At 36.3% G+C, this 24,213-nt stretch overlaps 2 protein-coding genes across 2 annotated transcripts; both read left to right on the top strand.

Moving 5' to 3' along the window:
- The first annotated feature begins 13,478 nt into the window (after positions 1–13,478).
- On the top strand, positions 13,479–14,420 carry LOC136175563 (olfactory receptor 8K5-like). The gene has a single exon (XM_065945830.1). The coding sequence runs from the start codon at positions 13,479–13,481 to the stop codon at positions 14,418–14,420; it is 942 nt and encodes a 313-aa protein (XP_065801902.1).
- A 4,115-nt stretch (positions 14,421–18,535) lies between these two features.
- Positions 18,536–19,495, top strand: LOC136175562 (olfactory receptor 8K1-like). Its single transcript, XM_065945829.1, has one exon. The coding sequence runs from the start codon at positions 18,536–18,538 to the stop codon at positions 19,493–19,495; it is 960 nt and encodes a 319-aa protein (XP_065801901.1).
- The last annotated feature ends 4,718 nt before the right edge of the window (positions 19,496–24,213 follow it).

Below are 24,213 nucleotides of genomic sequence, written 5' to 3'. Positions count from 1 at the left end.
GAACTTCCCGACCCAGGGATCGAACCCGGGTCTCCCGCATTGCAGGCAGACGTCTGTATCTATATACGTGTGTGCTGGGCTCTGCCTAGCCTTTCAGTTGTGCCCGAGTCTTTGCGAGCTCAGGGGCTGCTGCCCCCAGTCTCCTCTGCCCGGGGCATTCTCCAAGCAAGAGTGCCGCAGGGGGCGGCCGTTCTCTTCTCAACCCAGGACTGAATCTGGGTCTCTCGCTCTCTCTCTCTCTGTGCGTAATTGTTAATTATATTTTACTGATTAATTATATATATAACACTAATGTATATATTAGTAAAACAGCACTTTGAAGTGAAAGTCACTCAGTCACGTCTGACTCTCTGCGAGCCCAGGGAATGCATCCTGCCAGGCTCCTCCGTCCTTGGAATTCTCCAGGCAAGGATACTGGAGGGGTAGGCATTTTCTTCTTGACCAGGGATTGAATCCGGGTCTCCTGCATTGCAGGCAGATTCTTCACAGTCTGAGACACCAGGGACCACTATGGCTTTCTAAATCCAGTTTCTCTTCTTTAGATAGATTGGTTACTTAGGCTTTTTAGTCTATTGTACCAGGCTTCTATGCTACCTGAGGGTTCTGTCATTTTTGACACTTTTCAACCCCATGGACTATAGCCTACCAGATTCCTCTGTCCATGGGAATTTCCAGACTAGAATACTGGAGGGAGTTGTCATTTCCTCCTCCAAGGACTCTTCAGGATTCAGGGATGGAACCTGTGTTTCTTTTGCCTTATATATTGACAGGCAGATTCTTTACCATCATACCACCTAGGAAGACCCACTATGCTTATATAAGAATCAATATATCCTTAAGAGGTTAGGGCTCTCCCTATATTTTTAGATACAAAGAAATAAACACAATGACAAAATTTGACTTATCTATGTCAATTCTGTTTATTTATTTTAATAAATATTTCAACTGCCACAAATAGTTGGCATCAGCCCAACCTATGATTAAAATATGTTGCTATCATTTATTGATTTATTGACTTTGGGAAAGTCATTTATCTTCTTTCATACTAGTATAATCACACCTACATCACATAATTACTAAAAATAATAGATGCTCTGGGAAAAATGCTAGGTTTTGCTTTGAGTTAATAATAAGTGCACACATTATAAGACAGATAAATAGGAAGGTGGGGATCTAAGTAAGTAGATAAGCAATATATTGATAGAGAATCACAATGTGAACAAATTTAATGTGCATGCAGATGAGTATAAATCACAAAAAAAGGTACAACACATCAGTAAATCTATTAACATTTCCCAAATTTGAAATCTTTAGTTCATTCTGTTTAAAAATATGATGAAATAGAAATGGATGTTTTAATATTTTCTTTCATAAATTTGTAGCCTAGAAGTTTTCACAATTGCTAATACGTTACTCAGAAACTATCAAAACATTTGCCAAAATGCATGTTTTTCAAACTGTAATGTTAAATCTAGACATTTCAAAACAAAATGTAGCATTAGTTCATCACATCTGAGCTATCTAATTCAGTAGTTAGTAACTTTATATGAATGTTTAAATAGAAATTAAACATAATAAAAACAGGTAAAATTCTACACTTTGATTTAGTCTCAAGTGCTCAATAGTCATATATGACTGTATAGCCACTATACTGAACAGTGCTAATTAGAGAACATTTCAATCACTGCAGAAAGACTTGTACTGATTAGAGCTCTCATCTAACTCTCTAATTCATCTTTCTAAAGTATAAATTAAATAGCATTGTCTCAAGGAAAGATACTTTACAGATAGTTTTCATTGTAAGCATAATTAAAAAGGATTTCCAAGTGAAATTTAGAAATTAAATTATATTACTCATCAGGCAGGCCTATCCCTGTAAAACATAAGACAATATTGTGAATAAAACTAGATGATACAGGTGGAGTGGATAGAGTGAAGTTGGTTTAAATGACCTCTAATATTCTTAACACTCATAATTTTATCAGATTTAAAATGATTTTTCTAAGTGATCTATTAAAATATGGGAAAAATTTAAAAACCAAAGAAGGAAGTCAATTATTGTAAAATAAATATAACTTACCAAAAGAAAATATTTTAAAATTTCAGCTTTAGAAACTTCATGTTGCTTTCCATGTTTTCTTTTTTTAAACAGTATTAAAAACAATAACTAAATATATATAGAAGTTTTCTCCAAGTAAAACAACTGAAGGCAAATCATCATTAATACAGAATAAATATAATAACAAAGTAACAAATTTTCAACGTTTTTTATTTTTGCTCTAAGAGAACAAATTTGAATAGCAGGTACAACTAAATACATATACACAGGCACTTTTTACATCAGCTCCTAATGAGTTCTACTACAGCTTAAATGTTACCAAGTTAGCAAATGAAACCTTGGGGAACACAGCTCTTGAGGGAGTTTACACTTTCCCCTGATTCATTGAAGTCCTAAAGTGTGTAATTAACTAAAACACTATAAAAAAATTTCAAACCCATTAAGCTTGGAGGATTCTTGAATTCAGTAAAATTTAAAAAGAAAAAAAATTGGAAAAAATTTGCTCCACAGAACAGAGATTTACTAAATGACAAATGGTCAAGTATCACTAGGCTTGTTATTTAGATATGCAAGATAAGGAAACTAAAAACTCAGTTAATTTTGAAGATTCTTTAAAAGCATCATACATAGAGAATAAAAAAGTGAATTTCTGGTGGTTAGATTGCTGATCTCTATTTTCAGTTTAACTTGGAAAATGAGTTCAAAAGAATCCTTCTAGAACTCTGGTGAAAATTCAAGACTTACATTCATCAAACTAATATTTACTGAAGAACAACATATTCTAAGCATCATTTAGAGATAAATGGGTTATCATAAATGGTTCAATCTTCACTTTTAGAAAGATTGGAGAATAAATACACTCCCGACGACACTTAGATTATCTAGAAAATTATAACTAAAATAGAACATTGAGCTTAAAATTGATAATTTAAATTAAAAGATGGATGATCACCATGGGGAAAAATGAGCAAATGCTCAGTTTAGACAAGCAGGGAAATTGGTCGCATGCATTTTCCAAGGGCCTTTGTCAATCTCTGTAGCCAGAATCTTGGAATTTAATAACTCTGCTGCTAAAAATAACTGGAAAATTAGAGACAGACATGTAACAAAAGTTTTCAGATATTTGATAATTGGTGGCCCACGACAGAAAGACCGTGATTACTGGCCCCTGATATGGAATGGTGGTGGGGCACAGGAAGACCGTGACAGTCATGCAGAGATGAAGACCCTGAGTCAGACCCGGAAGGGCTACAGTGCCTGGAAAATGCAGGGTTGAGCACTCGGGTGGAGACACCTAAGCAAAGTGATTTCATATCAGCATGAAGTTGGCCTGAGACATTTCCGATGCTTTCTAAATTGCAGCTATTGAGACTGTATAAAGCCAAATCAAGAACGGGCATCCCTCATAGATCAGTTGGTAAATAATCTGCCTACAATGCAGGAGAGCTGGGTTCGATTCCTGAGTTGGGAAGATCCCCTGAAGAAGGAAACAGCAATCCACTCCAGTTTTCTTGCCTGGAGAATCCCATGGACAGAGGAGCCTGGTGGGCTACAGTCCATGGGGTCACAAGAGTCGGACACAATTTAGTGACTAAAGAGAAAGTCAAGAACAGCTACTAGGAAAGGAGGAACTGCCAGGAATTTGTTCCTTGAAAACTAGCAGTTCTCATAGGGTTGGGTCAAATTTGTCAAATCTTACTGAAGAATGTCATTGAACATCTAGAGCTTTCAATAAAGACACCTGAAGAGAGAACTTGCCCCAGAGGAAATAATCCACTGTACTCCACGTAACAGAACTCCCAAAAGGATTAAGCAGATTAGTAAGCAAATAAAACTGTCTGGTAAAACAAAACTTAACAATTTGATGAAAGAGAGGGAAAAAACAAACAAACAAAAAAAACCTATGGATTCAACTGAAAAATTTTCCCAATGTCCAGCATCCAAAGAAACATTTGCATCTTAAAGAAGCAGAAAAAATGCTATCCATAGCCATGAGAAAAATAAATCATCATTTCTAGATCCAGGAATAACAGAGATGATAGAATAGGTAGTGAAAGTGTTAGTCACTCAGTCGTGTCTAACCCTTTGTGACTCCAAGGACTGCAGCCCGCCAGGCTCCTTCGTCCATGGAATTTTCCAGGTAAGAATACCAGAGTGGGTTGCCATATGCTTCTCCAGGGTATCTTTCCAACCCAGGGGTTGAACCTGCATCTCCTGCTTTGCAGGCAGATCCTTTACCATCTGAGCCACCAGGAAAGCCACAGAATAGGTAGACAGGAACTTTAAAAGCAGTGATAAATATTTCTAAGAATCCAAAGGCAAATATAAATATGAAAATTAGAACTAAGAATTATAATAGAAAACCAAATTGAGTTACTAAGTTTCAGTAGACTATCAAGTATGAACATTTTGCTGTGTATTTGTTTAAAGTAGATTAGACATTGAAGAAATAACAGTGAATAAGTCACAAAACAATAGAACTATTTGCACTTAAGTACCAAGAGATTAAATAGAAATGACTAAAAATTTAGACATTTAACAAGACTAAGAAAAATACTTATATACAGAGAAAAAAAGAATAATAAACACAGATATTATGAAAATGCACACAAAGAAAATGGACAAGCATATTTAAAAACACCGGAAACATAGCAAACAACAATTTTATGCCAGATATAAACATAATTTAGAAACTTAAAGAAATATACATTTTCTTTATCTGCTTCTGGTAATGACCAGGTAAATTTTGATAAGCCATCACATCACAGTTAAAAACTTTGAGAAGAAAAGAAATAGCCAACCTTGAAAGTACTGAAGGCAGAAAATTAAGCAGATTCTGAAATGCATTAGACATTCATTAATGGAACAAGTGATTTCCTCATTTTACAAATTCTATTTTGAGAAGGGCTTGATCTTGCAACAAATGAATACCTTGTAAATAGCCCACAGTCTTTCTGAGCTGAACAACAAAAAAGACAGAAGTGGGACAAACAGTCAAAGGGGGAGAAAAAAGAGAGAGAGAGAGAAATGAATTCTAGGAAGTTTTAGGAAGGAGAAGGCCAGGGAAGGTGAGATTAATATCCTGTGTACACAAGTTGTCAAGTTCACTGATCCTGAACCATGAAAGTGTGAAGCAGACTCCATATGCTGGACAAGGATAAAAATATGAAGCAATATTTGTATTACAACACATGAGAAAATCAACTCTCTTGATTTTATTTGTGAGGTGGAGGTGAGGGAGGTGGGAGGGGGGTTCCGGATGGGGAACCCATGTACACCCTTGACTAAATCATGTCAATGTGTGCAAAAACCACCACACTATTGTGAAGTAATTAGCTTCCAATTAAAATAAATTAATTTTAAAAAAGAAAAAAAAAAAACATTTAAGAAAAATACAACAATATTCAGACATAGCATGATATTACAATATATCCAAGATAAAATCCAAAATTTCTTGACATGCAAATGCACAAGAAAATTCGAACAAGCCATGAAAGGGCAACAGAAATGGATTCTTTCTTCTTTTTCTCTCTCTCAGTCTTCAGAGAGTTCTGCGTACTTTGAGTTGTGGCTTAACTTTTCAGTCTCCCTTTCCCATTTCATCCCCAAGTCTCCTTTATATTTAAGAGGCTTCCCTGGTGACTCAGTGGTAAAGAATCTCTGCAATGCAGAAGACACAGGAAATGCGGGTTTGATCCTTGGGTTGGGAAGATCCCCTGGAGGAGGGCATGGCAGTCCACTCCAGTATTCTTGCCTGGAGAATCCCAAGGACTAAGGAGCCTGGCCACTACAATCCATGGGATCACAGAGTCTGACAGGACTGAAGCCCCTGATCACACAGGAGCAAACATGAGAAAGGGTTTCCTGCCCTCCCTAGCGGTAGCACAATTCTTGTTTGTATCATGCAGAATCTTGGGTCAAATGACTAAAACAGTCAAATGCATAGAGGAAAATCTGAATAAATAGTTTTATCTAGCATAGACATAAAATCTCAAAAATATATTGATGAAAAAGAAAAACAACCAAATTAAAATGAACCAAAATGTAGATGTCTTAAAAGAAGATATAGAAAGACCGACAGGTTATACAGAAAAGTGTTTATTATTGTTAGTCATCAAGCAAAAAAAAAAAAAATCACAATGAAATAATTTTTCACCAATTTCTATTTCAAAATTTTAAAAATTCTAATCAAATATTGGCACAGATATGCAGAAAATGGAACTCTCATGGATATTTGTTGGTAATTTAAAAGACTACAATAAGTTTTTGGAAGGTTTCAAATTTCTTATAAGCTTAAAGCATGCATTAATCTTGTGATCCAGTAATTTCACTCAGATCTGACTGTGAGAAATCAACTCATCTGTCCACAAACATAGTTGAATGGAAATGTTTATACTAGACTTTTTATAATAACCCAAAACACAAATATCCATCAGTAGTTAAAGAATGGTGGCGCATGTATGTATTAGAATACAATGTAGCTATAAAAATCACAATGCAGATAAATTTCAAAATCCCTGTACTAAGTGAAAGATACCAGAATGACAGTATATATTGCCTTATTTTACTTATATGAAATTCAGAAACAGGGATAATAAGTTTATGGGAAGAAACCAGAGCAGCAGTTGCTGGAGGTGGAAGGATTTTGTTTGAGGTGTTAAGGGGTGAGGAAAATTTCCCTATGATGGAAATGGTCTAGGTAGGGTGTGTAAAGCATCAGAGAAATTTCTTTGGTGTTGAAAGTATTCTATCTATTGATTTAAGTATTAAGAAGAAATAAAACCTTTTCCAGCACTTATCCATTTGTACAATTTAGATCCATCTTTAACTGTATATGAATTTCCCTCAATTATTGTATGTATAGAAATCATAGAGGAAGAGGGCATGGATAAAATTTATGAGAGGGAATCTAATATTTTATATTAGGTTTTATTCTTGATGAGGTTGTACTGAACATTATCCAAGCACGGTTGAATCTCATCTCAGGCCACACTACGGTTGAGACGATCATCACTGTAAGATAGTGCATCTCAGTGACTGTTATGGTTGGCCATACGGAAGGACAAGACAAGGATATATCATCCATTTAAAGATGAGGGTTTAATTTCGAAGCATCTGGTTATCAATTATATGGCTTTGGTCAAATTATCTGGTTCTCCTAAACTTGATGTCCTCTGAATATGGAAATAATACCTATCTCATAGAAATTAAATGATATATTTTTAATCCAGTGTTCAGTACATATTTTTACTTGAGTAACACACTTAAAGAAAAAAAAAAGTATGTGATGATGATAATGTCATTTAAAATTTATCATGGGTTTTGTAATTGTTCCAGTTTTACTGGAACAAAGCCGATTGAAGAATTTTCACTGCTACTTCAATCTCTGCCTCTGTGTGAGGGGATATGTACTTTTACAGAGCTCTCCATGAGCTGTACAGATCATTTATGCTGTTTGGTTTCTTTCCTTGAATTATCCCTTGCACTTTTTTTTTCAATTGGGAATATGTAGAACATCATGAATAATTAGCAGTCACCACAGGCAATTTTTAATAAATGCTCAGATGATTTAGGTGTAATCATCTGAATAAATGATACTACTTCTCTGGGATCGTCACAGAGGAAGAGAAAAGGCATATATTCTCCTTATCCAAACAAAAAGTAATTTTGGAGAAGAAAATCCAATTCTTCATTAAAGGTGAGTGGATAGAAGCTGTCAATTTTGATTATCACCTGGGTGTTGGTCATTTCCTAAATTTTCTGGCCTCTGACCATGGACTCTTATGACTGCTAATGGTCACTGAGAGCTAATTCCTTACTTGACAAAAACATTATCATCTCTCTTTTTATCTGGAGTAGTATGGAATTTTTGGAGTATTAGATCTTGACTAGAAATAATACATTCACTTGATTTCTAAAATGTGAAAGTGCATTTGGATATTTCATGGGATGAAAAAGTTAGAAATATCTGAAAAAATCATCACTGATCTCATCTATGAGAATCTATTAACATTAAGATTCATGTAGATAAAATATAGGATGCCCAGTTATATCTGAATATTATATAAAAGAATTTTTAGTAGATGTCTTTGTACTGTTTGGTAATTATTATTCATATAAACATATCCAATGCAATATTTTAAAATAATACAATTAAATTATGCATTATATATTATAATATTTTTAAGATATTTGCAATATTTTAAATGAAAACAATTTTAATAATGTATAATAATGATATAAGTCTTTATGGCATTTCCCTGGTGGCTCATATGATAAAAATCTGCTTACAATGCTGGAGGGTTTGATCTCGGAATTGGGAAGATCCTCTGGAGAAGGGAATGGCTACCCACTCCAGTATTCTTGCCTGGAGAATTCCACAGACAAAGGAATCTGGCAGCCTATAGACCTTGGGCTCACAAAAAGTCGGACACAACTAAGTGACTAAGTTTCAAGTCCATATATATATAAAGATAAACCATATGTATGAACTTTTACGTTTTTTAGTTGTCTGCTTTTTTCCCCTACTGGTTGCTTGTTACTTGATTTGTGCTTTTTTGATTGCTTGCTTGTATTCAGGAAAAGTTTTACAAATTGAATAAGTAGACTGGCAAATAAATAGAATGATTTAAGAGTTACCGAGAAAGCCCTGTCCCTCAGATAATTCCTAACTGCTATCATCATGTCTGAAGATTGAAAAGTCAGTCATTCTTTTGCATAATTTTTGCATTTTGTATGCCTTAATTCCCTAAATGGAAGTGCATAAAATGCTGCACCAAAATGACTTTAGATATTCTTTCCTGAAATAGAAGAATGGACAGGATATCAATACCTCTTTAAGATTCTAGCAGCTGCTAGTTCTAGTAGAACTAGAAGTGAGGTTGTTGGATCATATGGGGAACTTTTAATCAACAGATATAAAATTACAGCTTTGCAAGATGAATAGGATAAAGATAAGCTGTACACCATTGTGTACATAGTTACATAGTTAATAATACTGTACTGTACACTTCAAAGTATTTTAATGGGGTAAATTCTCATACTAGAATGAGCAGGGTAAAAGAATCAAGACATCTTCAGAGGGAGGTAATCACTGACACTGAAAATGGAGATCAACTCAGTAAACACTAAAATAATTCTTAGCAAACACTGAAGACTTCAAAGGGAGCTGGAATTTTGGATTGCCTTAACTCAGTTATGACCAACCTAGACAGCATATTAAAAATTAGAGACATTACTTTGCCAACAAAGGGCCATCTAGTCAAGGCTATGGTTTTTTCAGTGGTCATGTATGGATGTGAGAGTTGAACTATAAAGAAAGCTGAGCGCCGAAGAATTGACAATTTGAACTGTGGTGTTGGAGAAGACTCTTGAGAGTCCCTTGGACTGCAAGGAGATCCAACCGGTCCATCCTAAAGGAAATCAGTCCTGGGTGTTCCCTGGAAGGACTGATGTTGAAGCTGAAACTCCAATACGTTGGCCACCTGATGCAAAGAGCTGACTCATTGGAAAATACCCTGATGCTGGGAAAGATTGAGGACGTGAGGAGAAGGGGACGATGGAGGATGAGATGGTTGAATGGCATCACTGACTCAATGGACATGGGTTTGGGTGGACCCCAGGAGTTGGTGACGGACAGGGCGGCCTGGCGACCTGCAGTCCTGGGGTCACAAAGAGTCAGACACGACAGCTCCTGAACTGAACTGAACTCAGAGTGTCTCCCATTCTGCAGGAAAACCTTGAGAGTAGAGTCTGAAACATTGGTTTCTTATTTATAAAATGAGAAGGAGCCTGAAAGCAGAATGGGATTCAATGGGGAATCTGCAGACAACATCAACTAGGAGAAAGGGATAGAAATGGCTCAGCAATCTCCAGTATTGCCTCCCTAGTCTTTGAATCAAACTGGCTAAATCAATACTAAAAATTAGAAAGTGCCACTGAGTGGCTTCAGACTCCAGCTAACCTTCCGACTGGCTTTGTAAGGGAGCAATATTTTACCCCCAGCCCCCCAAAATGTCTCTTTGGCATGTGGATTATTTTCAGCTGAAAACAATCAAGATCCAGAAGACTCCAGAAGAAATTTTGATCTTCCTCCTGATTGTCTAAAAAATACTAGATAAAGGGCTTGTTGATATCTGCAGAGGCAGTTCGCTATGTTTAGTCAGGGAAATGTAGGGAGTGCCTAGAGATCCAAGTCCACTCTGTACCACTGTCTCTACTGGACCCAGCAGATATCAGTTTATCAAGCATTTGTTTTTCCATCTCCATGCGAATTCCCTCCTGCTCCTTTGAAGTCCCAAACCACTACCTTCAACATCCTCTTTTGTCTTTAGCTGAAGACGGTATTTAAGGTAAAGACTTTGGCCATTTTGATGAGCTACTCAGTTTTCCTGAGTTGCTTCTATATATACATGTTATACAACTTTTATTTGATTTCTTCCTGCAAATCTGTCTCATGGCAATTTAATTCTCAGAGCCACCAACCAGCCTAAAGAACTTAGGAAGATGGTAGAAGATAATTCCTTCCTCTCTGAAAGCTCTGATGAAATAAAAATACAGTCTAAGGCAAGTCAGAGAATTGTGTACATAATTTTTGTTTCTCTTCCTTTGGCATCATCTCTCCCCTCTATTGTGCACTGTGTATCTCTATTATGCCTTAATCAAACTTCCCATCAGCAGAAATATCTACTCAATAACAAAGAGACACATTCTCCTAGCACCAGCAAGATAAATCCTTATGAAATGACCTCCCTTCTTATAAGGGGCTCACCATGATGACCGCTTGTCCACCACTATCTGTACATGTAGATCTGGTTTGTTTACAGTGTCAATAATACATCAATCAATGAAGAGCTCTTCGTCTCAGAAAATTATTTGACTACACTTTGACCTTTAAAAGATAGAACAATTCCAGAACTTTCTGAGAGGTTATTTTAGGGTTATAATCCTTTCAGTTCAGTTCAGTTCAGTTCAATCGCTCAGTTGTGTCCGACTCTTTGCAGCCCCATGAATTAGAGCACACCAGGCCACCCTGTCCAACACCAACTCCCGGAGTCTACACAAACCCATATCCACCGAGTCGATAATGCCATCCAGCCATCTCATCCTCTGTCGTCCTCTTCTCCTCCTGCCCCCAATCCTTCCCAGCATCAGGGTCTTTTCCAATGAGTCAACTCCTCGCATGAGATGGCCAAAGTTTCAGCTTCAACATCAGTCCTATCAATGAACACCCAGGACTGATCTCCCATAAGATGGACTGGTTGGATCTCCTTGCAGTCCAAGGGACTCACAAGAGTCTTCTCCAACACCACAGCTCAAAAGCATCAATTCTTCGGTGCTCAGCTTTCTTCACAGCCCAACTCTCACATCCATACATGACCACTGGAAAAGCCATAGCCCTGACTACATGAACCTTTGTTGGCAAAGTACTGTCTCTGCTTCTAAATATGCTGTCTTTGTTGGTCATAACTTTCCTTCTAAGGAGTAAGTGTCTTTTATTTTCATGGCTGCAATCACCATCTGCAGTGATTTTGGAGCCCCCAAAGTAAAATCAGCCACTGTTTCCCCTGTTGCCCCATCTATTTGCCATGAAGTGATGGGACCAGATGCCGTGATCTTAGTTTTCTGAATGCTAAGCTTTAAGCCAACTTTTCACTCTCCTCCTTCACTTTCATCAAGAGGCTTTTTAATTCCTCTTCACTTTCTGCCATAAGGGTGGTGTCATCTGCATATCTGAGGTTATTGATATTTCTCCTGGCAATCTTGATTCCAGCTTTTGCTTCTTCCAGCCCAGCGTTTCTCATGATGTACTCTGTATATAAGTTAAATAAGCAGGGTGACAATATACAGCCTTGACGTACTCCTTTCCTTATTTGGAACCAGTGTGTTGTTCCATGTCCAGTTCTAACTGTTGCTTCCTGACCTGCATACTGATTTCTCAAGAGACAGGTCAGATGGTCTGGTATTCCCATCTCTTTAAGAATTTTCCACAGTTTATTGTGATCCACACAGTCAAAGGCTTTGGCATAGTCAATAAAGCAGAAATAGATTTTTTCTGGAACTCTTTTGCTTTTTCAATGCCCCAGTGGATGTTGGCAATTTGATCTCTGGTTCCTCTGCCTTTTCTAAAACCAGCTTGATCATCTGGAAATTCATTGTTCTTGTATTGCTGTAGCCTGGCTTGGAGAATTTTGAGCATTTCTTTACTAGTGTGTGAGATGAGCGTAATTGTGCGGTATTTCAAGCATTCTTTGGCATTGCCTTTATTAGGGATTGGAATGAAAACTGACCTTTTCCAGTCCTGTGGCCACTGCTGAGTTTTCCAAATTTGCTGGCATATTGAGTGTAGCACTTTCACAGCATCAGCTTTCAGGATTTGAATTAGCTCAACTGGAATTCCATGTAATCCTTAGTCTGGTTCAAATAAAATTTTCTATTTAATTCTTAGATTAACTGATTAATTTTTTCATTGATAGAATCCAGAAGTTTCACCTGATAGAAGTTTCTGCCTTGGCCCATTTGCATGTCTCAGACTAAAGTTGAATATTCTATTACATTATAATAATTCTATCCTATATTTTATCTGATTGAGATTTTTGAACTTGAATTACTCCTCCAATTGAAATTCATGCTTACAGTGTTCCAGAATTTGCTGAAGAAGCAACTAAGAGAAAGGGAATCCAGATGGATTAAGTTAAGAGAAGTTCTAATTGTTTTTACTGATTGGTGATTTAGTCACTAGGTATCTGACTGTTTGCAATCCCATGGACTGTAGCCTACGAAGCTCGTCTGTCCATGGGATTTTCCAGGCTAGAATACTGGAGTGGGTTGCCATTTCCTCCTCCAGAGGATCTTCTCCACCCAGGGATCGAACCTGGGTCTTCCGCATTGCAGGCAGATTCTTTGCCAATTGAGCCACCAGGGAAGCCCATGTAAATTTTATGAAATGTAGAAGGCAGCACTTAACAGTGAAACATTTTAAAAATTATGGTGTTATGCTTTGTATTGTACAATTGTACAATATATACTATACTGTGCAATTTGAGAAGTCCAAAAGAATTCTGATGAAAGTGGAAGTGTACTAAATAAAAATGTGATATCCTTGTATAGATGAAATAAAGTCTATATTTCTATGTTAATACCTATATGGCTATATGGTAATTTTTTTAATCAACAGATATTTTCCAAGTATCACGGACTCTATTTAATCTGTTGTAATCATGTGATTTCCCATGATTTCCTCTTTTTGGAAAGTAGAAGATTCTGTCATTTATTTTAGCTTCAAAATAAGATATGGAAATTACTTTTCTATCCCTTATCATGAAATAAAATATCTACTCTCTTTAAAAATATTATACTTAATTAAATGCCATCATGGGAAAACTAACCTATTTCTTTCCAGAAAAGCTAACTGGATTAAATGGACCAACAGAATCGATCATCACTGACTGAATTCATTCTGATGGGGGTCACAAAGCAGGCTGAACTTCAGGCTCCCCTTTTTGGGGTCTTCCTCATCATCTACACAATCACAGTGGTGGGAAATCTGGGCAAAATCATCTTAACTCAAGTGGATTCCCAGCTGCACACACCTATGTACTTTTTTATCAAACACTTGGCTTTCGTTGATCTTGGTAATTCCACTGTTATTTGTCCCAAGATGTTGGTGAATTTTGTTGTGGATCAAAATACCATTTGGTATTATGCCTGTGCCACACAGTTGGCTTTCTTCCTTATGTTCATTATCAGTGAATTTTTTATCTTGTCAGCCATGGCCTATGACCGATACTTGGCTATCTGCAACCCTCTGCTGTACAATGTTGTCATGTCCCAGAGACTTTGTCGTACGCTGGTAGGCATTCCATACCTCTACAGTGCCTTTCAGGCACTCATGTTTACTATTAAGATTTTTACACTGACTTTTTGCAGCTCTAATGTCATCAGTCATTTCTACTGTGATGACATTCCCTTGTTACTTATGCTCTGCTCAAATGCACAAGAAATAGAATTGTTGATCATACTGTTTTCAGCATTTAATTTGATCTCTTCCCTCCTGGTCATCCTAATGTCCTACATACTGATCCTGAGAGCGGTATTTCAAATGCATTCTGCAGAGAGCAGGAAAAAAGCTCTCTCCACATGTAGTTCTCATCTGATGGTGGTGGTTGTGTTCTATGGGTCTCTACTATTTATGTATATGCAGCCCAACTCCACTCACTCCTTTGATACAGATAAAATGGCCTCTGTGTTTTATACTTTAGTGATTCCCATGCTTAACACCTTGATCTACAGCTTAAGGAACAAAGAAGTGAAAAATGCCTTCCAAAGGGTCTTAAAGAATAAGTGCAAACTTTGTATCTAATATCCAATAATCCAATAAGAATTATTATTTTACTAAACTATGATTGAGGCATATGTCACTTGATGACATTTCTAAAAAATATATAATACAATTCTTCTTGGCTCCAGAGCAAAGGTTCATTAAAATGCACAGAGAAATAGATTGTTTTCCTTGTCCAGTTAATTTTCATACTTTAAATCTCAATGTAATCTCACTCCCTTCCCCACATTCTTTCCTGTTGATTCAATGTTTGCTTTAATGATTCCACAGAACCCCGGATAGAACACAAAGGAAGCTCTTATCAAACTCTACTTAGTAAACCATGTGTTTGTTTCTGCCAAGCTTTTTATTTGTTTTCTATGAAGGTTTCCTTTCAATCATTTTGCACTATATTTCCTGAATATAAACAACTGTGTGTAGATAGAGTGAGTCTCTTACATACAGCAGACATTTGGATCATAATTAAAAAAAAAAAAAAATCATTCTATTCACCTCAACCTTTGGGGAATTTATTTTCATTTAAAGTAATTACATTACAAGATTTCCTTGAGTTTGTGACTGAAACTAATTTGGGCATGCCTTACAGTGAAAGACCACAAGTCTGTTAAAATAATGATCATGGGATTGTGAGCTAAACAATCCCAGAGATCACACAGAACAAGAAGACATCAGTGTTCCAAACAGCCAGAGAGTGAAATCCTTGATCCACACCTGGGCATCCAGTCGAGATCTCAGAGGTATTATGAAAGCTACTTTGGACTCACATAGTTAGAAAACAAGACTCAAAAGGAGTTAGTTGATCCTTGTTTAAAACATTTAACATTCTTTCAGGAAGACAACAGAAAATTGCAGCACGCATTATCCTGTATTTCTTCACAGTATTTAGCATCAAGTCACAAATACTAGACAAATGTGAAAGCAGGAACATGTGACCCCCAACCAGGAGATAATTAAAACAGATCCTGAAATGTCAGTGAAGATATAATTAACAGGCAAGGACTTTACAGCGTATTATAAATATGTTCCAAATACTGAATCATTTAATAAAAACACTAAACTTAGGAACAAAATATTTATTGAATGAACATATCAACATATTGTGTACTGAAAAAGAAATGATAGCTACACTTAAACACATCACAATTATGGCACTCAAAGAGAAAAGCTAGAATACTGAATAAACACCACGTAATAGTTTCAGTGATCTGTAGAACAATAGCAATTTAAATACTGTATATTTAAGTGTAAGAAAGTGGAAAGAGAAGATTATATATGATTAAAAAACCAATGAGAGAAATATTGGCCAGAATTTTTTCCAAACTTTATAAAAGATAATCTTAAGATATAAAGAGCTAAAATAATTCTAAGCAGGATAAACAGAAAGGAAATTACACCAAGGCATGTCAAGTCAAGTTTCTGAAAACTGAAAATAAAAGCATCAATGACATAGAAATGAAAGATATAAATGAAGATGAACACATAAATAAAAGACTTACCACTGATCTTTTTTCAAAAATATAAAGCACTGTTTTGTGTCAGCCTACAATTATATATCCATCAAAAACATTCTTGGTTAACGAGTGCTGTGTTATCAAATATTGCGTGATCTTTCTCTACAAAGTCACTTTTCATTTACTCATACACTGTGTGCATGTGCGACATACCTAATATGTGCATTAAATTGTGTAACTGAGATGCTGACAAAAGTATATTTAAGTTTTCCAATGTTTAGTGATATTGCATAGTTTGTTCAATTAGACCAGGGAATGAAATACTTTTGACTTTTCCTAATGAGACATTTGGAGAATAACTAACAGATATCCAAGGCACTCTCCCTAAGGTAATTATGTTCAATGTTTTCTCTTTTTTTTTTAATCTTTGAATGAGATCAAAATTTTAACAAAATGAGTCTCAAAGGGATAGAAAAACACTTAAAAACATTCTGCAATAGACAATGAGGATTAAAACAGCAGAAAGTCAATGCAAATTCTCCAGTAAGGTAAGTAGTAAACACTGGCCTGCAAATTTCTCAGGGCATACAGATTAAACCCAATCATCACCAAAGATCTTGAAGACATTATGCTCTGCAAAACTGTTTATTCCCTTTCAGCATAATTTTCTGATCAACAAGATTAATGATGTGTGGGACAGACCTTTTGTATGGACTCTGATGCAATGCATTTAGACTATCTTAGTTTTCCAAATGAACTTAAAGTTCTACCATCTATTTTAACAAGGATTTTTTTCTATCCTTGCTTACCGGGTGTCTCCCCTTCTCCATTTTTCATTGCCTGTGTACTCAGGATGACCATGATAGAACAGAAGGCCATGTTTGTGAGAATATCTCCTGAAGAAAGTTAATTTTATTTGAATCCTAATTGTGCCAGTTATTGTCTGGGCGATCTTGATTAAGTTACTTTATTCTTGACATGTAAATGGATTATGCTCATATAGTAGACCCTTGAACAATACGTTTTGGACTATGTGGGTTCACTTATATGCAGATTTTTTTTTTTTTTAATTTTCTCAGCGTCTACACCACTATGTTTACCAGTGATGGATGGCCAAATCTATAAATAGAGTACCCTCAGTGGATAAGGAAGGTGGACTGTGGGACTGTAGCATCTGTAGATTTTGCTATCTTCAGTGGATGCTGGAACCAATTCCCCACAAGTACCGGGAACAACTGTGCTATTTATTTTCTAGAGTTGTTGTATGGATCCTGTGACTTAATACATGCAAAGTCCCTGGCAAATGATCAGTTCCCTGTCAGTGCTTGGTATTCATTTGCATTCTTCTTTCCAGTGGATCTATTTACATGGATCTCCATAAATAACCAGATTCATAAATAATCAGAATGATCAAGCCCTTTTTTTTTCAGAAGAGAGATGTGTGATTGGAAGATCATTAAAGGTGATTCAATTGTCAGAAACAATCAATATGGCAAATGAGGATTAAGATATTAATAGCAAAATTTGAAAATTAAAACATTATAGCATTGGATTTTATATTGGATAAACAAGCTGAGGTTATAGTAAGTGAAAAACATTGAAATTTATGTTTAATTGTCAGGTTTTCTACTCACCACATAATTCATCAATCTACCAACAGAGAGTCTTATTATTATGCTTTGCAACTTTGAACAGATAAGACAATTGTCAATAATATAAGGTTTATTGCTTGAGTGTAGATGTTTGTTTTAAAAATTATCTGAATATTTTAAAAAAGTTCAAATATAATAGATCTTTTGATAAATTTTTAAAAACCATGTAAAAACAAGTAGGCCATAGAAACTATCAAAGCAATCATTTCAAAATGTCTTGTCTCTTTAAAGCAAAATTTCCCAAAGTTTCAATGAATGTGTTTTGTGTTGACCTCATCCTTTTGATAGTGATTCTATCAACTAGGATTGCCTGTGGGCACTCAAGTGGGCCCTATTATTTGTGGTGAGCTGCACAGACATTTCCCTGGTCAGAGCTAACACTGTGGCTGGACCAGCACTTGTGACTCTTTTATGATTGCAAGATGCATCTCAGTATCAGGTAACTTTGAAAATCAAGTCTTGTTACTCACATTCTGGAGGGTACATGACACATCCAAGGCCACACAGAGAGGTTGAGGGGAGGAAGAGAGAAAGAATGAGGGTAAGGGAGGACAGCATGGTTCTGCTTTTATTGTGATCAAGGGCGGGCGCCTACAGTAAATTATTATTGGTTAATTTAAAACATAAGAGCAGGAATTATTAAATTCAGAAAGGGAAAAGTAGGATCAATCAAGCTGGCAGTTACTTATATCATTCAGGGCTTTCTCAAAGGGGAATTTCATGGATAGGGCAGCCCAGCTACTTATCTAATTGTTTAGCTAGAAATATGCTTATTTGAGATGTGTATCTATGAAATCTATTGTCTCAGCAATGAAAAGGTTAATATCAGAACTTACACAGCAATTTAAAAAGCTGATCATTATGCACTTACATTACAATGTGAATATAGGTAGGTGTGGTCTTGACCTGATGGGAAGATGAATCTGTATTCATAATTTTAGACAAAGAAAATGACTCACATATCATGTATTAAATTCTCCTAGATGATAGCATTGCAAATACAAAGTATTGATTTTACACGCAGGTAACCAAGATGGACCCCTTGGAGAAACACAATCATACTGCCAGGCGCAAGGGGACTGAGTTTGTTCTCACGGGGATCACAGACAGCCCTGAGCTGCAGGCGCCTCTCTTTGGGATCTTCCTGGCCATCTACCTGGTCACAGTGGCAGGCAATCTGGGCATGATTATCCTGACCCATTTGGACTCCAAGCTCCACACTCCTATGTACTTTTTCCTTAGACATTTGTCAATTACTGATCTTGGTTACTCCACTGTTATTGGCCCAAAAATGATGGTCAACTTTGTGGTGCACAAAAATACGATTTCCTACAACTGGTGTGCCACGCAACTGGCGTTCTTTGAGATTTTTATTATCGCTGAACTCTTCATTCTATCAGCAATGGCCTGTGACCGCTATGTAGCCATCTGCAAACCTCTTCTCTACGTGGTCATCATGGCACAGAAAGTGCGTTGGGGGCTGGTGCTTCCTCCCTACCTCTATAGCATCTTCGTGTCACTATTTCTCACCATTAAGTTGTTTAAATTGCCCTTCTGTGGCTCTAATGTCATCAGTTATTTTTACTGTGACTCTGTCCCTCTAATATCTCTGCTCTGTTCTGACACACGTGAGTTAGAATTGATCATCTTGATCTTTTCAAGCTGCAATCTGCTCTGTTCCCTCTTGATTGTTCTTGTGTCCTACATGTTCATTCTCGGGGCCATTCTCAGAATGAACTCAATTAAGGGGAGGTACAGAGCCTTCTCTACCTGTAGTTCCCACCTGACAGCGGTGGTCATGTTCTATGGAACGTTACTGTTTATGTACCTGCAGCCCAAGTCCAGCCATACTTTTGCTGTTGATAAAATGGCCTCTGTGTTTTACACTCTGGTGATCCCCATGCTCAATCTGTTGATCTATGGCCTAAGGAACAAAGAAGTAAAAGATGCTCTGAGGAGAACTTTTACTAATCAATGCAAAATTCCCAACTAATATCTTAATACAAGTTGAAAATGTGGGTCCAAAATCATTGCATAATGCTGTCAGTCCAATGAAAGCATCAAAAATAAAAATGTTTACCATATTGTTTCATCTTTTTCAGGATAAAGTGCTTCCTTTCATAAATCCCAGTACTCCTCTCCACATCACCTGAATAAACATGGTAGTCAAATGTTTAAGTCTCAAGTGATTTTCAAGGTCACATTGGAATCTATATTATTTAGAAATAAGGAAAATCATACCAAATTTTTGGTCAAATTCAGACTTGCAGAGGTTAAAAAAGTATTTATTAGTAAAAATGGAGTACAATGGAATAAAAATTAGTGATATATATGTTCAAGCAGGCACTGTACTAAAGGTAAAGAATACTAAACCATGGATGTAAGAGCTGGACCATAAAGAAAGCTGAGCACCAAAGAACTGATTCTTTCAGGTTGCGATGCTGGAAAAGACTTTTGAGTGTCCCTTCATCTGCAAGGAAATCAAACCAGCCCATCCTAAAGGAAATCAACCCTGAATATTCAGTGGAAGGACTGATGCTGAGGCTGATGTGCAGATTAGACAAGAGGTAAGAAAGTGAATAAGCTTATGATTATAACAGAACGAGTTATTTCAAGAACATATGCAGTATAGAAAATAAAGTGTGCCTTTCAGAATTAAATCAGTCCAATTGACTTAATATCTTCTATCTCAAGGATACAGTGTGGATTTTGGAAGATATTTAAATTAAAAACTATGAGAAGACTACTGGCTAACTCTGAGTCTCCCCTGACAGAGTCACACACTATAGTTACTTTTGGTTTATGTTGGCCTCCTGATAAAACTTTATTTAGGACTAGCAGAGTCAAGAAAAATGAGTTATTTGGTCATATTCTTGTTGTTGCTGTTTTTCAATCACTAAGTTGTGTCTGACTCTGACACTCCAGGGACTGCAACACTCCACACCACCCTATCCCTCCCTATCTGCCAGAGTTTGCCCAAGTTCATGTGCATTGAGTCAGTAATGCTATCCTACCGTCACATCTTCTGCTACCCTCTTCTCTTTTTGCCCTCAATCGTTCCCAGCATCAGGGTCTTTTCCACTGAGTCTGCTCTTCACATCAGGTGGCCAAAGTATTGGAGCCTCAGCCTCAGCATCAGTCCTTCCACTGAATATTCAGGGTTGATTTCCTTTAGGATGGACTGGTTTGATCTCCTTGCAGACCAAGGGACACTCAAAAGTCTTTTCCAGCATCGCTATCTGAAAGAATCAGTTCTTTGGTGCTCAGCTTTCTTTATGGTCCAACTCTTACATCCATACATGACTACTAGAAAAACCACAGCTTTGACTAGATGGACCTTTGTCAGTAAAGTGACGTCTCTGCTTTTTAATACACTATCTAGGTTTGTAATAGCTTTTCTTCCAAGGAGCAAGTATCTTTTAATTTCATGGCTGAAGTCACTGTCTGCAATGATTTTGGAGCCCAAGAAGAGAAAATCTATCACTGTTTCTACTTTTTCTTCTAGTTGTCATGAAATGATGGGACTGGATGTCATGATCTTTATTTTTTGAATGCTGAGTTTTAGACCCAGAGGGATCTGGTAGAGAGGGAGGTGGGAGGGGGGATCAGGATGGGAAATACATGTAAATCCATGGCTGATTCATGTCAATGTATGACAAAAACCCCTACAATATTGTAAAGTAATTAGCATCCAGCTAATAAAAATAAATGAAAAAAATCAGCTTTTTCACTCTCTTTTTTCACCCTCATCAAGAGGCTCTTTAGTTCTTTGCTTTCTGCCATTAGAGTGGTATCATCTGCTTATTATCTGAGGTTGTTGATATGTCTCCCAGCAATCTTGATTCCAGCTTGTAACATTCAACTTGGCATTTCACGTGATGTGCTCTGCATATAAGTTAAATAAAGAGGATGATAATACACAGCCTTGTTTTACTTCTTCCCCAACATTGATCCAGTCAGTTGTTCCATGTAAGGTTCTAGCTGTTGCTTGTTAAATCCCATACAGGTGTCTAAGGAGACTGGTCAGGTGGTCTGACTTTATCATCTCTTTAAAAATTTTCCACAGTTTGTTGTGATCCACATAGGCAAAGGCTTTCAGTTAATCAATGAAGCAGAAACAGATGGATTTTTTTTTCTGGAATTTCCCTTGGCAATTTGATCTTTTGTTTCTCTGCCTTTTCTAAACCCAGCTTATAATCTGAATGTTCTTGATTCAAGTACTGCTGAAGCCTAGCTTGAAGGATTGTGTGTATACAGCCATTTACTTAAGTGACATAAATATTTTGAAAATTCATGGCAATGATAACCTAGGTTAGAGACAACTGATACACTCTCGGGTTAACTGACCTTTCGTCACGTGTATCTTGCTTTCTTCATCAGCTTGTACACACAGACCCAGTATTTTGCACGGACTCTGTGCTAACAAAATGCTTCACCTTTTGTACTTACTCAGGGCTTCTCTGGTAGCTCATGATAGAGAATCTGCCTGCAATGCGGGAGAACTGGGTTCAATCCCTGGGTGGGGAAAATCCCCTGGAGAAGGGAATGGCCATCCACTCCAGTATTCCTGCCTGGAGATTTCCGTGGACAGAGGAGCCTGGTGGGCTACAGTCCATGGGGTTGCAAAGAGTCAGACACGACTGAGCGACTAACACACAACAAATGAACAGATTCCTTATACATTAGAGCTACCCTAGTTGTTTGAACAGACAGTTATTAAAAGGTTATAGACACTACCCCAGTTATTTTGATTCATTCTAGCATTCAAAGTGAAAATTTTGGGGAATTAAATCAAAATGTGAACCAGAGTCTCTTTATCTTAGACCCATGTATTTTATTTATTTGTCCTTTCTTTAATGTACTGTGATTTACTTTATTAAGAAAGTGTTACCACAAAAGGAAAATAAAAAACTATCCCTGTGAGATGATGGATATGTTAATTAGGTGAGTATGATATTATTTCACCTTTATACATGTATATCAGAATATCATATTTGCACACTGGAAAAATATACAAATTTTATTTATTAATTTTAACGTTATAAAGATAGAAAAAATGTTACTTTTTAAAATAAATCAATGAAATAAAATATAAAAAATTAAATTAAAAAGCACACCATTGCATTCTCCAAGAACATTAATTTTACTTGCTACAGTACCTTTGGACCCTGTCTGTAAGTACATTTGTTGTCATGAATAAATTTTATTTTCTAGAGCAACACTCTATACTGTACTGTAGATATTTTTGGCCACATACTTTCCCCAAATTATATCATTTCCTTTACTTTTCACAATCCATAAGTGAAGTTAAATAATATTAAAAGCATCTTTAGTTTCATCCACATAGGAAAGCCTTAAAAAAACCATGATACATCATATTTCCTACAATTTGCTTTCCTAATTTGAGAATGCATCACATTATCCTTCTTAGTAAAAGTTTCTTTTTAAAATTTTTATTGAAAATTAATACAGTAATGCATGACAATTAGCAAAGTGATACATGATACAATATTATTATGATGATATTAAGTTAGTGCCTTGAATTGATTTCAGCAGGACAGACTTCAAGAAGCGAAATTTCTACAGCAGGACCCTGAGAATGATCATGTTTGTCAGATTGTGACACTTTATCACAGCATGCAACTGTGGAGTGTACATTGATCTGTTTTTATTTGGATATTCTTCGACTGATGGACCTAGCTGTTTGCAGATTTTTATTTCTTTGCCACTATAAAAAGTGCTGTAATAAATAGTTTTGTACTTATAACATGATACACTGTTGCTTTTTGTTTATAAAATAGATGCATAAGTGCTTTTCCACATTCTAACTGTGTTGTGGTAAATTACCTATTTGCATAATAATTTAAAATAAAAAATAAAATGCTAATAAAAAGTACAATGCTTTGTGATAGAGTGTGGGCCAATTCACTGTAAAGAAACATTGAGCAACATTTCAGGATGGTGGAAATTCTCTCATTGGGAGCAGAAGTAGCAATCCATCATTTTTCAAGGTCAGACATACATACTTCACATTTTTTTATATCTTATTGTGCCCAAAATATATCCTATTAATGTCTTTAAAATGCAATATGACCTTTTCAAAACTATTTTTACTTTTTTTAGACACTTTTCTAGAATTTGTATATAGTCTGTATAGACAAAGATTTAAAGGATATATTAAAGTATATTAAATATATATCTATAACTCATTGCATAAACTTCCAAATTGTATACATAGTTTACAGTATTTCTCTATACTGATAATACTCTCATGACAATATTAACTTAATACCTTGAATTGACTTCATCAGAACAGACTTCAGGAAGCAAGGTTTCTACAGCAAGACCCTCAAATTATGTTTTTCAGATTGTGACACTTTTTCATTATTGGGCCAGGTAGAATCTTTTCTCTTTATTTATTTTTTCTTCCAAGTTGTTGTGGGCAGAATTGTGTCCTACTAAAATTTGTATGTTGAAGGCTCAATCCACAGTATCTCAGAATCTAAGTGTATTCAGAGATAAGGCTTTTTAAAGAAGTAGTTAGTTAAAACAAGTTACTAAAGTGAGCCCTAATCCAATATCATAGGTGTCTTTATAAGAAGAGGCTAAAATGCATAGAGAGACCCCAGACACTTCGATGTACCCAAACCGAGGGACAATCACATGAAGCTACAGCAAGAAGGGAACCATCCATATGCAAGCCAAGGAGAG

The sequence above is a fragment of the Muntiacus reevesi genome, chromosome 9, assembly GCF_963930625.1.
Source record: "Muntiacus reevesi chromosome 9, mMunRee1.1, whole genome shotgun sequence".
NCBI classification, from domain to species: domain Eukaryota; kingdom Metazoa; phylum Chordata; class Mammalia; order Artiodactyla; family Cervidae; genus Muntiacus; species Muntiacus reevesi.
This window is presented reverse-complemented; position numbering and strand designations above follow the sequence as displayed.